The sequence below is a fragment of the Drosophila guanche genome, unplaced genomic scaffold (genome assembly GCF_900245975.1).
Source record: "Drosophila guanche unplaced genomic scaffold, DGUA_6, whole genome shotgun sequence".
NCBI lineage: Eukaryota > Metazoa > Arthropoda > Insecta > Diptera > Drosophilidae > Drosophila > Drosophila guanche.
Window position 1 is genome coordinate 5,132,684 of NW_022995744.1, and position 16,068 is coordinate 5,148,751.

Sequence of the window (16,068 nt, forward strand, 5' to 3'; positions counted from 1 at the left end):
TCGTAAATCTTAGATCATTTTCATAGACTTTGATCTTCTGTTTAATATTACCAGACGGTAAAGACTGTCAGCTGTAAAAAGGTAATTTTACTCGAATCATCATTTGATTCTCCAAAAGATTGGCAGATTTTCATGACTTCCTTTTGGTGGAATGTTTCCAAATTCAGATTATTCCATGCCTATTGATTGTTCCATCAAGAAATAGTGGTTTAAACCTGGGAGAAGCTCAAAGTAGCAGGATTTCATTTTATTGGTCAGAAGCGATTTAAATACAATGTTTTAATTGCATATGTTTAGGATTTAGCTTCAAAATGCAAAAGTTCTTGGTCGATAAAATGCCGGGCGTACCTATCGATGTTTTCTTCAATACTCACATCACTGCAGAAAGTGCAACAACAAAATTCGCGAGTCACCTGTGGAACCAGTGCAAGAAAACTGAACCAGTTCCATCACAGTATAAGCTTCCATTTCATGGTTTCGCTCTCTCGAATCGCCAACATCACACGAAAACTTTCCTAAATTTATTTCACTATACTGCTATCCTATCTTTGTCACCCGGTTCATGTAATTATACTTTGGCGCTCAGCTCCAGAGATTATTCAGTCGAATCGGTTATTGGCTCTCTATTTTGCTCTCTTCGAATCGGTATTTTTAGTCGCTACACTTACATCTTCTGTTTAAAACAATTTTAAAAGCTTTTAATAAAAGAAGAGCGTTTAATATTAATGAATCTCGTAGAAAAATGATTAATCTAGCATATTAAATTATATATTAAGTGCTAAAAGTTCTACCTAGCCATAAATATGAAACGGAATATCAAAATCAAGCAATATGATTGCCGATCAACAGACAAGAACGTTAGCCCATTGTCGACCGCTTATAATTTGAATAATAAATGACAATTGTATAATTTATAAAGTAAAATGGATCTACTGGGATATTATTAACAAGCAGTTGATTCCGTGGTTTAAAACAAGGCATTCACTGATGAAATAGATTGGGGTTAAGTGGTCTAGGTACTTTATTTCCTTGGTATACTTTGAAAATGAGATGGAATATTTCGGTATATTTCTAGGGGTCTGGCGGTATATTTTGTCGATGAATCCGCGGTCACACTGAATAGAGGAATAAAGAAGGAAAACGTAAGAATTTTTCAAGTTAATTTTTCGTAAACAAATATAAAGTAAAACTATGTAAAAAGTGTACACGCAAATACAACAATTAATGGTGAACCGAAATCAATAAGGTTAAACAGTGCTTCAACGTTTTAAGATCGATTTGCACGCGCATTATTTTCGTAAAGGCGCGCGCCATTTTGTTTTTGGACTTTCTACCTCGCCGTCTCTGTTTTCTTTTCTGCAAAATAACACAAAAAACCTACCACAAACCCCCCTCACAGCATAGAAAACTCGAATAAAAAGCGACACAGTACTTGGACATCGAAAGTGGGGAAAACATGTGGCAGTCATTGGTGTGGTTTGTGTATAAATTGTATACCTAAAATAACGCGCCACACCAACCACATAAATAAATGCCTCTGAAAATATCGATACGATGTCTAACCGAAGCGGAGGCAGCGATTAGTACGTCGGGCCGTCGTTGTCGCTGTCGTTGTGTGGGTGTGATGATTAGGTGAAGGGGGCCAGGCCAGGAGGAGCGAACGCGCTAATTACGTCATAAGAATCAAAGAAAATTCAAGGTCTGCGCCACAGCAACAGAGCCCAAAGGCTATTCGGTTTCGTTACGTTTCTCGGTTTTTATCAAAAATAAAACTTTTCGGATGAAGAGTCAGTCGAAAGCAACAACAACAAGTACACACTGGTACTGGGACTGGTGATGGGAATGGGAATGGGTTGGTTTTTCCTTCGTTTTCGCGACGTATAATTACATACGAGCGTGCGAGCGGAGCATCGCGGCGCTGCTGTGATACACAGAAACGCAGAGAGACGAGGGAGAGAAAACACAACAAAGTTGATGAAAATTTCAGAAATTGTGTAAAAAGATTGGAACATTGCAGTGCAGATAATTTATTTTGGTGGCATTTTGCTCTTGTTTCATTTTAGTGATGTACGATGCGTGCATAGAAGCTACAAAAAACCCACCACCCCGACCCCGAGCGCCAGCACACGATACACACACACAAACTCACACACACTCATGTACACATAGGGCGCCCCGAAAACAATATTGTACATAAATTTTAATTAAAAAAGGAAACGACGAAAACAACAACACAAGCGGCGGCAGCAGCAACAGAAGCAGAAAACCCGAAAAGACAATACAAAAAAGTAAAAATCAATAAAGAGCGGCAACTCACGGCGATAAAAAAAGTGTTATCAGTGTGAATTGTTGCTGTTTGCGCCCATACGAACGACAAGCCAAAACAGATAGGAAGCAGACAGAAAGTGGCCGGAGACTCTTGTGGCCATCGGCCGCGGGCAGCGCTCCCCCTCTCCTCTTCACTGTTGTTTGCCGCGCAGTGACGCAGGCATACGGCGGTGCGGTAGATCGGAGATTGGAGATTGCAAAGCTCTTAACATGTCTGTGCAGCAGTTCTGCTTGCGGTGGAACAATCACCAGCCGAACTTCATATCGGTGTGCTCCTCGCTGCTGCACAATGGCACCCTGGTGGATGTCACGCTGGCCGCCGAGGGCCGTCAGCTGCAGGCCCACAAAATAGTACTCTCTGCGTGCAGCTCGTACTTTCAGGTGACTAAGCGACTGAGATACTGCCCTGAAAGATTAACTAAACTCTGATTTAATTTCCTTATTAATTTAGGCCCTTTTCACGACGAACCCGTGCCAGCATCCGATCGTTATACTGAAAGACGTTCAATATGATGATCTCAAGACGATGGTTGACTTTATGTATTACGGGGAGGTGAACGTGTCGCAGGAGCAGCTGCCGCACATACTCAAGACGGCGGAGATGCTCAAGATCAAGGGCCTGGCCGAAATGCCCACGGATCCGGCAAATCTCACCAAATCGGACAGCAAGTCTTCGAGCGACGGCACTGAGCTGGTAGGTGGCGCTGGTGGTGGTGTGGCGGGAGCAGGCGGTGCCTCAGCGGGCAGCCTGGGTGCTGCCAGTGGCAGCAGTGTGGGCGACTCGCTCTGGAGCAGCAGCGAGGCGCAGCAGTTCCAGCAGCAGCAACAGCAACAACAGCAGGCCCAGCAACAGCAGCAGCATCATCACCACCAGCAGCAGCAGCACCAGCTCCAGCAGCAGCAGGCGCAGCAACAACAGCAGCAGGCGCAGCAGCAGCAGCAGCAGGCCCAGCAACACCATCATCATCACCACCAGCATCAGCAGCAGCAGCAACAGCAGGGCGCACAAACCCAAGCGCCGCAGACGCATCATCATCAAATGAGACGAACCCCCTCGCCGCTGAGCGCTGGCACCTCCCCAGCCACGCGGCGCAAGAGGCTGCGTAAATCCTCGAATAACGGTGAGTGCGAGTTGGGTAATGCATCGTCGAAAGAGTTTCTGTATTGATATTGGAGTTGGATGGGAGAGACTAACCGTTTCCTTCCCTCTTGTATGCTGTAGGCTCTGGCGAACGCAACAACGCGGAAGAGCAGCACAGCAGTTCTTTGGACGCGGGCAGTGCCGCTGGTAATGCGGGCCTCAGTCTCGCCCAGATGAGCCAAATGTCATTTGGCGGAGCGGCCAATACGGCGGCTGCATTGGGCAGTCTGGCTGGGCATTCGCTGCACGCTGCCAAGCTGCTGAAGGAGTCGGCGAGCACCGAGCTGGAGCAGCAGCCGCAGGACTCGGATCTGGATGACGGACACGGACACTTACATATGCAAATTGTAATGAAATTGGTCACGTTGCCCCCTTTCCACATCCTTCACCCTCTTGCAATCTTACTCATTTTTGTTTATTTTCTCTTTTTTGCTGCTGTGGACAATGCAGAAGCCCGAAGTGGATATCGGCGGAGTGAACCAAACGATGCCCCTGGACATTTCCGGCGCCACCACACCATCCGAGCACGATGCGCCAAACTCTCAGTCCTCGCACTCGGGTAAGTTCACTTACTGAAGAATCTGCACACGCACACACTCTGTGCCAAGCGCGCTCCGTCCACAAACTTCTCCATCATACCCTCATGGCAGCAGCTCATGTTCATCCAGCAGGGCTTTTTGTGCAGCAGGGAAAAGGCAACTTTTCATGGATTTTAGTTAGTTTCTTTTGCTTACCATCATTATTTCCTACTTTCGACACAAAAACACACATACACATGGCTAGAATCATAGTTTCTTATGGACATGGGACTATTCAAAATGCATTTATAGAACGGTGGGACAGTGATCTGAAAGAATTACTCTCTTTGGAACTGAAAATAAATACGGTAGACAATAACCTGAAGCTAGAATCGCGCAACAGATCCGTTTGGAACAGATAATCAATCGTGGAAGATGTTCTAAGCACGGGGAATCAACAAACCCCATAAATTTGAATTTATTCCCATCTGCAATTGTTGAATATTGCTCTTATTACATCAGTGTTGGCACTTGTCAACATATGTATAAAAGATCGTTGGAAAATGCTATGAGAAATTGTTGTTGAGTTTAAACATCAGATAAGGGACAGAACAATATTCATGGTGGGTTGGCCCTTTTCAAATGGGGGACAATTGGGTGTGGCTTGGTAGGATCGTTCAGTTTCTCGCTCTCTCCACCCATTTGACGTTTCTCATGCTCATATCTCACACCCATCGACCATTTCAAACAAAACCATTTTCAGTACACAGCACAGCTCTGCGCTCGGAGAAATAATGCTAGAGCTAAGGCTGAAAATACTTTACATACTTTATTTGAGAATTAGAATACGACTATCTGATCTCTGATTCGATTCGATTACTGATTATGATTCATGCTTACCGACTAAGTGAAAGTGCAACGATATTCCGACGCATGCGTATCTGTAAATGTAGCCGTGAACGTGCGTGTGAGCCGCATTTGCCGAACATTTTGCCATGTTTTAAACAATAATTATTGTGTGTGTATTGTTGTTGATTGTGTGTTCCAAAGCAAAACTGAATCCTGCCTGAACTTGGGAATGGGAGAGAGCTAGCCACAGAGTCCAAAAACAAACAAAACAAAAAGAAAACAAACAAAAACCGATTAGAAATCTATCTAAAACCTATCGATATTTTACCGATTTTGATTTAATTTTTTGAATGGTTTATTCTTTCCATTTTGATTTTGATTTTTTGGGAAATACACTGCCCCATACCCCAATGCCCCTCCTCCTAACTCAGACTCAAACTCAGATCTAGATAAAGAGCAGAGCCTGTACTGTCATGACCAGAGTTAGTAGAGATTATGCAGGCGTGTTCTCAATTTCAATTCGAAAGGTCCCCCCCTTGTAGCCCCCACAGAGCAGAACAAATCGAAACCCAAAGAATCCCCCCAGACAAAACAAATCTTTCATACGCTGTCTCTCTCTCCCCTTCCCAGGTCTGCAATGGACAGTTGTCGATTCAAACTATCCGCGCTTTTCCCTGCCCGCCTGCCAGTCCAACTTGATTGGGAATGGCAGCAGTGGCGGAGGCGGCGGCGGTGCCGGCAATCAGAGCAGTGCGAATAGTAGCGCCGGCGGCGGCAACGTAGGCGGTGGCGGCACCAACGAGCAGCGTCAGCAGCAACAGCACGAGGCACAGCAGCAGGCCACCCAGCAGCAGCAGCATCTGCAGCAATTGCACTACCAGCAGCAGCAGCAACAACAGCAGCAGGAGCAGGCGGCGGCAGCAGCCTCCGGCCAGGCGTACTCCTCCCAGATCATAACCGTCAACAACCTAGTCAGCGGATATGCGACGGCGGCCCAGAACCTCTCCCCCACCTCGCCCAACGAGTCCAACATGGTCCAGTCTGTCTACAGTCAGGGACCCACTCCCACCCAATCGCCGGTGCATTCGGGCGTGACTGCAGCAGGCGCAGGAGGTGCCAGTGGAGGCGCAGGCAGCGGCGGTGCCGGCGGCAACAGCAGTGGAGCGGCCAGCCAGGTGGTGAAGCGTAAGCGTTCGGTGAATCCACAAGGCGATGAGAACTTCATAAGAGCTCTGGAGGCGGTGCGCACGGGAGGCATTGGCTTCTGCAAGGCGGCCCGACTGTACGGCGTGAACAATCGAACGCTGTGGCTGGAGTACAAGAAGCGTGGCTATCCGGTGTCGCGGCCGAGCATCAAGGCGCGAGTGGTCAAGCAGGAGCCGAACCTCTCGCCCTCGCCAACACCGTCAACGAATCCGGGCGATGACACAACGAATGAGACGCTCAATATGCAGATACCACCGCAGGCGGAAACCCCGACACCATCCCTGATGTGCACTCCACACCATGCCAGCATAGGCAGCAGTGCGGGCACCTTGCCCAGCGGCGGCAACTCCCATCCGGCCATCGGAGTGATGAGCCTCTTCGATGCGCGGTACATGGACTCGCCGGGAAATGTGCACACCATGTCGCGGCAGCGGTACATTGACGCCACAGGCGCTGGGGCGGGAACAGCTGGAACGGGTGCGGGCACCATCAACGTCAATCCGACCACTGCAATGAATCTACAGAGTATTAACTTTAACTCAATATAGAATACGATTTCGAGTCATATGGAGGCCGCCGCAGCGGCAGCAGCAGCGTCAGGAGGGGCAGGGCCAGCCTCTCTGCTGCAAGCAGCCGCTGCCATGGCCGCCAACGAGCCCGAAACAATGAGCATATCAGCAATGCCAATGCCCGTTCCAGTGCCCGTCTCCGTTTCGGCCATGGGCATGGCCCACAGCTTTCTGATCAACAATTTCGTAACAGTGGCGGGCCCACCAGTGGCCTCGGTGAGCAGTACGCTTGGGCCACTGGTAAACACCGGCCTGCAATACATGGATAAACCATAAAATTAATAAAAAGGGCATAAGGGCGACTCCCCCCTCCCTTAAATCGATACAATACAGGTATTAGAGAAATGGCAGCAAAATCCCTCTAGTGTATATATATATAGAGCAGACCGCTTAAACGGCAGAGTGGCAATATCACATAATGTCCGGCGTTGGAATCCACTGAAGAAGCTGACCTGAAACGAATGCAGAGCAGAGGCGGAAGCGGAATCGGAGATGGAAGACAACGACGGCCGCACTTGTAATAATTGTCATAGAAAGTAATTCCTTAAGCTTAAAGTTTTACACACCTCCTCTTCCCCCCCGTACATTTTTACGATTGTTAACTAAGGAAGAAAGTAATCGGTAGTACAGATCTATATAGTTCTATTATATATATAGAAAAAACAAAAGTTATATTATAACTGTACATAAATTATACAATTTTATTAGTCGTAAAATCCCCCCAAAACATCCATCAAATGAGTTAAAACACCAAAACTGAAAGGGATTGGGTGCTGTGCGCAGTAGTGCCGAGCAAACGCGAAATACACTTCCTGCTGAGTGTCGTTAAATCTATTGAATATTTGAGGAAAAATTCATTTATCTTTATATTTTTTTAAATTTTTGTTTGAGACTCATTTTGCATTCGAAATTCCCTTAGACACACGCATGGATGAGGTACATCGTGGCATGGTTGGCTCTTTCTGTGGCGCATCAGAGATGAGTTTTTTTTTCAATTGATTGATCGAAATTGAACTTGTGCACTTGTGTTACAGTAGCAAATATCATTATATGGGTACCTACTCCTATATTCATTAACTTTTATATAAAATGTGTATATATATAACGATATAGCATCTTAGATCTACATATTATAACGTTTTGTGTACAGTTGAAAGGAGAACAAGAATCAACACGCAAGCGTCAGTCGGTCCCGTTCCACAGAGAGAAGGACCTCTCTTCGATCGAGGGGACCGTACAATAGTTGTAAGCAAACAAAATAAATCCACAGATGGTGGATCGGTAGAGAGATGAGCAATGTAAGAGAATCGGATATGTATGATATACTTAATATGTACCACAACCACACCACTCAATATATATGTATATATATTTATATTTGTGAATGTAACCAACAATTTTTTATTTAAACTTCTACTCGTTCTCGTCGAATGTGTCGCTGGAGGGGAAGAGCTGAGCTCCCCATGGGCATTGGGGATTTATTTTCACACAAGACTCTAAGCCACATATCCTTAGTGGGAGGGAAGGGATTTCCCCCGTTTGTACATAGGTAGAGTGTGTAGTCAGTAGTGTATGTGTGTATGTACATATAGACCACAAGAACAGATCGGTTGACCATATGCAGGACTCGCAATAGACAAGCAACAAAGCAAAAACTTCAACAAATAAACTCGTAACCACCCAAGAAAATCCTAAATGGAGACTGCAGCTAAGGGCAAATAGTATGCCAACAGAAACAGAAATACGATTCAACTACAACTAGATTCTAGACTATGGAATAGTATGGTTTTTAATACGACTCATATACATATTGTAACTAAATAGAAGAGATCTTTTTTATATATTGTGTCAAGGCATTAAGGACTTAGCACTAAGGCGTGATTTGTTAGAAGTCATACGAGTAAAGTAAACTTTGATAATGGACTTTTATTACACACACCACAGACACACACACTACAGGACAGACACAAAGAAATACAAAAAAAAAAAAAAACGAATGAAAATAGCAGAAACAATAAACAAAAGATGAACAACAAAGAAAACCAAAATATAGTACATAACTAACTCTGTTTCCTATACAATTGCTATACAAAAAGTACCAATAACTACGCCTAGTCTAGTTATCTGTGTGTTAAATATATATATAAAACAAAAACAAATTAATTTAAAAATCCAGCATACAGTGCAATAAATTGTATTATACAATATGTATGGACGGCATGCACCACATAATAAATCGAATATCGAGTTGGAACGAAACATGAAACATTCTCTAGACTGTAGTCCCGATGTGTGTGTGCAAGAAACGAATAAAACTTTCAAAACTACAACGTACTCCACCACCAGCCATACATTTTCACTCTCTTCGCTCACTCACTCACTCCATGCTTAACGATCGATTATTGACTCCTCTTTGTTGCTCTTTTTCCCTTCCAGAACCCAGTCCGGCGCATGCAGTGCATCATCCACATCATCCGCCATTGGTGGCCACCAGCAGCAGCAGCGGTGGCAGCGGCAGCTTTGAGCGCTCATTTAGCATTGGCGGCTTGGGCGAAACTGATCCGGAAAACAATGCCAGCTCGCCTGTGATGATGGGCACCAAGCGGAATCGTGTGCTCACGCGACAGCCCCGGGTGAAGCGTGACAGCGACAGTCTCTCGTCGACCAATCAGATATCGCCGGATACGGCTGCCACAACCCTCGACTTTGATCCGTTTAATGCTGCTGGTGCCACAAGCGCCACAGCCAGGGATTATTCGACAACGGGCTCCCATCATTTGCACCACCACCAGCAGCAGCAGCAGCAGCAGCAGCAGCATCATCACCAGCCACCGCATCACCACCATCACCTGCTGACGGTGCCAACTCGAATCGAACGGCATGCCTCTGAGCCGGCACCTAGTCTTGGTCCCTCCACACCGCACCTGCTCAGCGTGCCGTCCAGCACACCGTATCTCATAAAGCAGCACTCGGATCCGCTCCTGCCGCGTCAGGCCGCACTGCACTCGGCCTCCGGCAGCTTGGTCGGCAGCACCAATCCGTTCGCTCCCTTGCACCGCCAATACTCGCATCCGCTGTCCGGCAGCAATGCCGGCTATGTGCCGCCAACACCGCTGCACCATCCGCATCATATCTCGCTGCCCGAGTCAATCTACGCTTCGGGCTCGCCGCCACCGGCCGGCTCCTCGCAGTACCTGGTGCCCACGCGTGTCGTGGCCTGTCCGGTGTCCAGCGAGACGGCGGCCACACCCACAGCAAATGCCAGCTCCAATGCTACGTCGTCGACGGTGGCAGCCGTTTCCGTGGTCACCTCGCCGACAGCCGCTGGCCTCAACAGCAGCCGGCACTCGTTCTCGCCCACATATGCGGGCAGCAGCACGGAGACGGCTCCGCCAGAGCGACGCTCACCACACTCCCACTCGCCCAATGTCACCCATTCGCACTCGCTCGTGGAGCGCTCAACGAAGGGCAGCGACGGATCTGCCAATGGATCTGGCGGCACGAAGCTCCGCAATTCCAAGTCGGTGACGTCCACGGGCTCGGGCTCCCATCTACACCCCGGCCAGGCGACAGCCATGAGCAGCTCCTTTGAGCACTTGCCCACGCTGCGGGTCAAGAACGAGGAACTGCAGCGTTCGGTGTCTTCACCGCAGGTGGGTCTCCTACAACAAGCAATCAAAGATCTCTGTCCAATAATTTTGCATCTATCTCTGACAGACCCAAAGGGAAATCATCACCCTGGAAAATCCGCGTTCTAGTCATTGCCCTGTCATTCGGCCGGGCCCGGCCTTGGGGTGTAACTTCTGTTGGAACACCATCGATGGGCATGGACGTATTTTGCGACGCAAAACGAAATACCATTGCCCCGAGTGTCAGACGAATTTATGCATTGTGCCCTGCTTCCAGGAGTACCACGAGCGGCTCAACAACGAAGCCGCCACCGTGGGGGCCAGCAACAGCAGCGGCCACGATAATCAGCACCACACCAGCAGCACCGGCAGCAGCAGTGGCAGCGGCAAAGCCTCCCCCTACGTCTCGGCCAGCAGCACCAGCAGTGGCAGTGGCAGCGGGACAGGCTCAGGCGCAGGAGCGGCTAGGCACTACACCAAAACCGAATCGATATAATCTGCAGCTAATTGTTGGCCCGCGTATTTGTATTTGTGGCACGACGGCCGTCACCCGTTCCTGGGCTACACACATAGGATGTACCCAGGCATCGGACCATCTAGGGGGGGCCGTCGGTCAATTTGTTTTTCTTTGTAAGCAGGATGCTTGTTGCTCCGGCCGCACAGGCACATCTGGGCACACATCCTGCAGCGAAAATTTTAATTTGTTGTGGCAGTGCCCGGCTCCGGCAACGACACCCCAAAAACAAAACAGAGGCGTGCCGTCCGGTTTCCGGGGCACATGGACTGCCCAAGAGCGCCCGAGAGCGCGTCCAGAAATTTGTTTTTGTGAGCCATGCGAAACGCATGCACAGACGTTGTGTGTACTCGTAAGTAAAACGGAAAAAAAATATATATAAATAAAAGAAAACTTTTGTAGCAAGGCGCGGCCTGCACGGAAATTGTTGTATGGCCCCGCCCGAGCGTTAACTTTTTTAAACAATCTGCTAACTGTTAAACTATATATTTAAATGTGTACCTATTATGTATGTTATTGTACAAACAAAAAACGGATAAACAAATACAACAACAAAATACATTAACTAAAACAAAAGAAAAAGGAAACGCTGTCAGCGGTGGTGTCAGCCGAGCAGTGACTTCTACAAGCTCGAAACTAACGATTAGGTTTTCAAAACACAAGTACAACAACTAGTACTAGCCCCAACAAAAACAACAACCACTGTGTCTCTATGGTCTAAAGTTTAGACTTAAGTACGTCTCACCCCACTCCTTTGGCCCTTCATCAGATATATTGGATGATTATGCCCTGGGCATCGCTGCGCAGGCGCACGTTTGTCTACTAGTATATATGTTTGTATGTCCCTTTCCACCCACTACCCGACGACACGACACTGTTTTACTAAATGTTTTATATATCTATATGTTTATGTACGTGTAGTATGAAAATCGAAATTACAGGCGATCCTGGATCCTCCCTGACAATGGGACATTGTTTAATTTTGTGTGTGTAAACTATAAAAAATACGAAAATTAATAAATATATTTGTGACCCTTCTGGTTTTTCTCAATAATTCAACGATGCGTCGTAAATTTTGATGGCCTCAACGACTCTCATTTCCAAAAGGGATGACCAAGATCGCTCACTACCCTCCCACAGCCTTGTTTAATATGTACGGAAGCACTATTAAAATGTTCTGATGGAAAATTCAACAAAGAACACCAAGCCAAAGCCTGTTACTACCCTCCGACCGAGGGGCACTGCCGCAAGACGCGCTTATATTGGATAGAACTCTAGTTTTTCCACGATACTCTGCCAATACCATCTGAAAACCGCTAAGAAAACCAAATGGCCAGCATCTCTAGACGAACTATTGACTATATTTCATCTATAACTTCCCTGCAAGAAAGACTCACTTTCATTTCGTTTAGAACCATCCTCAAGATCAAATAGATACTCGCAAAACGTTCCATTGCATGTACTTTTAGTGATTTCGTTTTATTAAAGCCTTCCTCTAATTACCATTTAACACATGGAGCCACATGGAGCAGTTTACTTTTTGGCTGGCGGAGCCTGTGGTGGCACCACCTCAGCGGGGGGATTAGCATTGCGGAAATTAGGGAACTGCTCCCAGGGGGCCGACAAATCAAACTTGCGGAACTCTTGCGCCAACTCCAGGGGCTCGCAGACGACGCGTTTCTTCTCATCATCGTAGCGCAGCTCCACGTAGCCGGACAGAGGGAAGTCGCGGCGCTGGGGATGGCCCTCGAAGCCGTAGTCGGTCAGAATGCGACGCAAATCGGGATGGTTGGCAAAGAACACGCCATACATGTCCCAAATCTCACGCTCATACCAGTTGGCGGCCTTGTGTACCTCGCAGGCCGAGTCCAGGGGTGTCAGCTCATCGGTGTAGGTCTTGACGCGAATACGGGAGTTGTAGCGGAGCGACAGCAGGTTGTACACGACCTCGAAGCGATGTTTGCGGCAAGGAACATCCAAACCGGCAATGTCGATCAGATTGGTGAACTGTGCCTGGTGGTGATCCTTTAGGAACTGCAGCACGGGCACCACGCCATCTGGGGCAATAAGAACCTCCAGCTCATCGCCAGCGGTCAGCTGAACCTTCTGCACGTACTTGGGCAGGCATTCGGCAACGTAGCGGCCGAAATCCGACAGACTGGTGCGAGCGGCAGCATCCGGCTTTCGCACAGTGGCTGCAGTGCATCGGGTGGATTTATTTAGAGAACTTGTCCATGGAAAATCATAGTGTACTCACGTTTGTCAGCTTTTTTGGCATCAACGGGCGCTGTGCTGGCGAATCGAAGAGCAGCTGTGCTAGCAGAGGGCATCACTTGATGGGAACGGACAAAAGTCAATTAGATTAGTTCTGGGAATGTGGTTTAGCTGTGGCTACTCACCATGCTTGGTCGCCAGAACAGCGACAGCAGCTCTGGAACCCAGAGTCCTAATTATGGCTGCCATTAGCACGAATTGCTCGTTTTTAAGTTAACAAATTGCACTTTTTGACAGTTTATGTAATGTATTGACAAATATACCGACTGAACTTCAGAAATATACCAAACAGTACCTGCTCAGTTTCAAAATATACCGTAAATATACCAAGGAAATGATTACTCCAAAATCATATTTTGATATTCCATTTGATATTAATAGCTAGTTAGTGCTTTCTGCAATGAATATACAATTTTATCGGATAGATATTTATATTTTCTAGAGATCGGTTTATTTATTAGACTCTCTCTTATTGTTTATTGATAAGAACAGGGGTTCAACAAAGAAGGCATGCAAAAATGTCCCCTTCTTATAATGGTAACTAAACTGTAAGTATACATTTGGTACATTTCAACCACATACCTTTGCTTTTCATTCCCTATTTTCGTAAATTGTGAATCAATGTAGTCAACGACAAACATTTCATCAATGTCTTTTTAAATAAAAGTCCAGAAGAGAAGTTTAGACAACATCATTTTTTCCAACTTGTAAAATTTTCTCGCTATTGAATTTGTTCCTAGTCCACATGTTCCTATGCATTATTTAGCGTAAAGTTTTTAAGTGTAATCATATTCCAAAAGATACAAAAGAATTAATTTCTGATTACCTCTTAAACTTAGGTATTACATTAATAAGCACATAATACAATATATGAAACTAACCATACATTAAGGGAATTAAAAAAACAAGGTATCTAAATTTCCATAAGAGTATATTGTTCCCCCTCATTTTTTAGGTGACTTTCCCTGTTTTTTCGTGGTGAATTGGAAAGCACTGAAAACACTTAACCCATTGCCGACTAACTTTTGCAAGAATATTATTGAGGTGAAAAAATATTGATGCATATCAGATACAGAATACAGTAGCAACATAAGTACTATTTTTTTTGTAACTAAAGGTTTCCGCGGCCAAACTCAAGGTGTTATATTATTTTATCCTCGATATCTTTGCCGTGTATTTTGAAAGTGGAAAAGTATATTTCGGTATATTACTGTAGGTCCGTTGGTATATTTTATGGCGTTCTTTTCTCGTTCTGTTTTCTGGAATTGCAAGAATTGAAATTAAAACATTTTGAAACATTAAGAATACTTGGAAATAGGAAACAAACAATAATGGTAATTGGAACACTCGACGCTGCATTGTTTATGTTTTCGAAAACAACTAATTGTGAATTTAAACGGTTTAGAATCACCTGAAATGGATGGGACACTCGTCCACAATAATGGACCTACAACGTTCCCTGCGCAACGATGTCCACACATGCGAGGTTGTGCTGGCCGCCAAAGACGGCTTCAGTGTTCGTGCCCATTCATTCGTGCTCAGCACATGCAGCGATCTGATGCGAAATCTCCTGGTGGATGTCCCACCGGGCCATGAGGCCACCATAGTGCTGCCCGATATCCGAGGGGAACTGCTGGAAAGCATGTTGTCGTTCATCTACATGGGCGAAACGGGGCTGCCCTCGGTGCTGCTCAGCGAGTTTCTGGAGGCCATCAACCTATTGGGCATCAAGTCCGCAATTAGCTTCGAGTGCAATCCCTCCTCCAACGTGGACGTAGGCGCTGGCGCTTTGGCCGTGGAGGCAGCAAAATCAATCAGCGGCCTGCAAATCGCCCAGGCCGAGCTGATTGACGAAGAGGAGGAGGGACAGGCACAGATGGCTGTGGCAGCCGCAGTCATGGCCGAGGAGCAGCCAGCAGCACACACCAGCCGTCCGCTGGACTTTCTCGATGTGTACAACGAGACGCCAAAGATCACGTACTCCATCGAGCACATGGGCGGCCACTCGAGCGGCAATCAGTTTATTCTAACCGAGAACACGGGAGCATTTACAATCACACAGTCGGCGACCAGCTTGTCCAAGCTGGAGACCTCCGAAACTGCGGCCAGTGTCGGCGATGTGGACATGATGGAGGATGACGCGGAAGCAGACACAACCGAAGAGGAGCCGGAAAACCAAATACTCGAGGAGGAATATCCCTCAGATCCCTTGATCGAGATGACAGGCGGCGGAGATCTGGAAGACGATGATATGCATGAGGATCTGGTGGATGAGGACATGCTGGATATAAAGCCGCGCAAGCTGGCGGTGGCCAAGCCAAGAGGCCGACGCCCCAATCGAACAAAGATCATGAAGCGAGCTCCGCCCAGACAGCAGCCACAGTTTCTGACCCTCAAGCACGAGGGCAAGGATGACATTAACGATGCCCTGGATCTCGCGGCCGATGCCGTCATAATCGAGGGTCTCAGCCTGCAGAAGGCTGCCGATCGCTATGATATCTCGAAGACTGTCTTGTGGCGTCGTGTGCGCACCAATCCCGCGTACATGCGAAGCACCCGCGAGAGGCCATCGTTGTCGGAGGCGTACGAAAGACTCAAAACCGGTGACTCACTAAAGAACATCAGTCAGGATCTCGGCATACCCATGTCCACACTACATAGACACAAAGTTCGACTGTCGGCGCAGGGACGCCTGCCAGACTTTGTCGCCTGCCGCCGCCGTGACACCACCCCCAAGGACGAGCTTCGCGAGAAACTGGCCAAGGCCGTCCATGCCTGCCTCAACGAGGGTATGTCGCAGAACCATGCGGCGAATCTCTTCGAAATACCCAAGAGCACGCTCTGGCGTCACCTGCAGCGTAAGATGTCCGGTGCGGACCGCAAAGTCAAGAAGGAGGAACAGGATGACTATGAAGAGGAGATTCTGAACTAGAACTAAAGATATTAGAGTATTTAGCTATCGTTTAAGAGTGTACACCTAGGCTACTACCAGTTAAGTTATTTCACATAACATTAAACAAAAGTTCAAACCACTCGATCT

At 47.1% G+C, this 16,068-nt stretch overlaps 3 protein-coding genes across 8 annotated transcripts; 2 read left to right on the forward strand and 1 right to left on the reverse strand.

Annotated features, from left to right (window-relative positions):
* The first annotated feature begins 1,063 nt into the window (after window positions 1-1,063).
* LOC117579736 (DNA N6-methyl adenine demethylase) lies at window positions 1,064-11,808 on the forward strand. Of its 6 annotated transcripts, none has more exons than XM_034265744.1 (7): window positions 1,064-1,142; window positions 2,064-2,709; window positions 2,780-3,464; window positions 3,551-3,816; window positions 3,920-4,028; window positions 9,048-10,264; window positions 10,329-11,116. In XM_034265744.1, exons 2-7 carry the CDS (start codon window positions 2,539-2,541, stop codon window positions 10,734-10,736), a joined length of 2,856 nt encoding a protein of 951 aa, XP_034121635.1. In that variant the 5' UTR covers window positions 1,064-1,142; window positions 2,064-2,538; the 3' UTR covers window positions 10,737-11,116. The 6 variants fall into 6 exon arrangements, with proteins under 6 accessions (XP_034121635.1, XP_034121637.1, XP_034121638.1 ...); XM_034265746.1 differs by having other exon boundaries at window positions 1,065-1,142; window positions 2,780-3,449; window positions 10,329-10,736; XM_034265745.1 differs by having other exon boundaries at window positions 1,136-1,246.
* A 399-nt stretch (window positions 11,809-12,207) lies between these two features.
* On the reverse strand, window positions 12,208-13,310 carry LOC117579831 (NADH dehydrogenase [ubiquinone] iron-sulfur protein 3, mitochondrial). Its single transcript, XM_034265924.1, has 3 exons — window positions 13,154-13,310; window positions 13,012-13,086; window positions 12,208-12,949 (listed from the first exon to the last, which is right to left on the reverse strand). The coding sequence occupies exons 1-3, from the start codon at window positions 13,215-13,217 to the stop codon at window positions 12,288-12,290; spliced, it is 801 nt and encodes a 266-aa protein (XP_034121815.1). The 5' UTR covers window positions 13,218-13,310; the 3' UTR covers window positions 12,208-12,287.
* A 922-nt stretch (window positions 13,311-14,232) lies between these two features.
* Window positions 14,233-16,065, forward strand: LOC117579120. The gene is made up of 2 exons (XM_034264851.1): window positions 14,233-14,362; window positions 14,434-16,065. The coding sequence occupies exons 1-2, from the start codon at window positions 14,360-14,362 to the stop codon at window positions 15,958-15,960; spliced, it is 1,530 nt and encodes a 509-aa protein (XP_034120742.1). The 5' UTR covers window positions 14,233-14,359; the 3' UTR covers window positions 15,961-16,065.
* The last annotated feature ends 3 nt before the right edge of the window (window positions 16,066-16,068 follow it).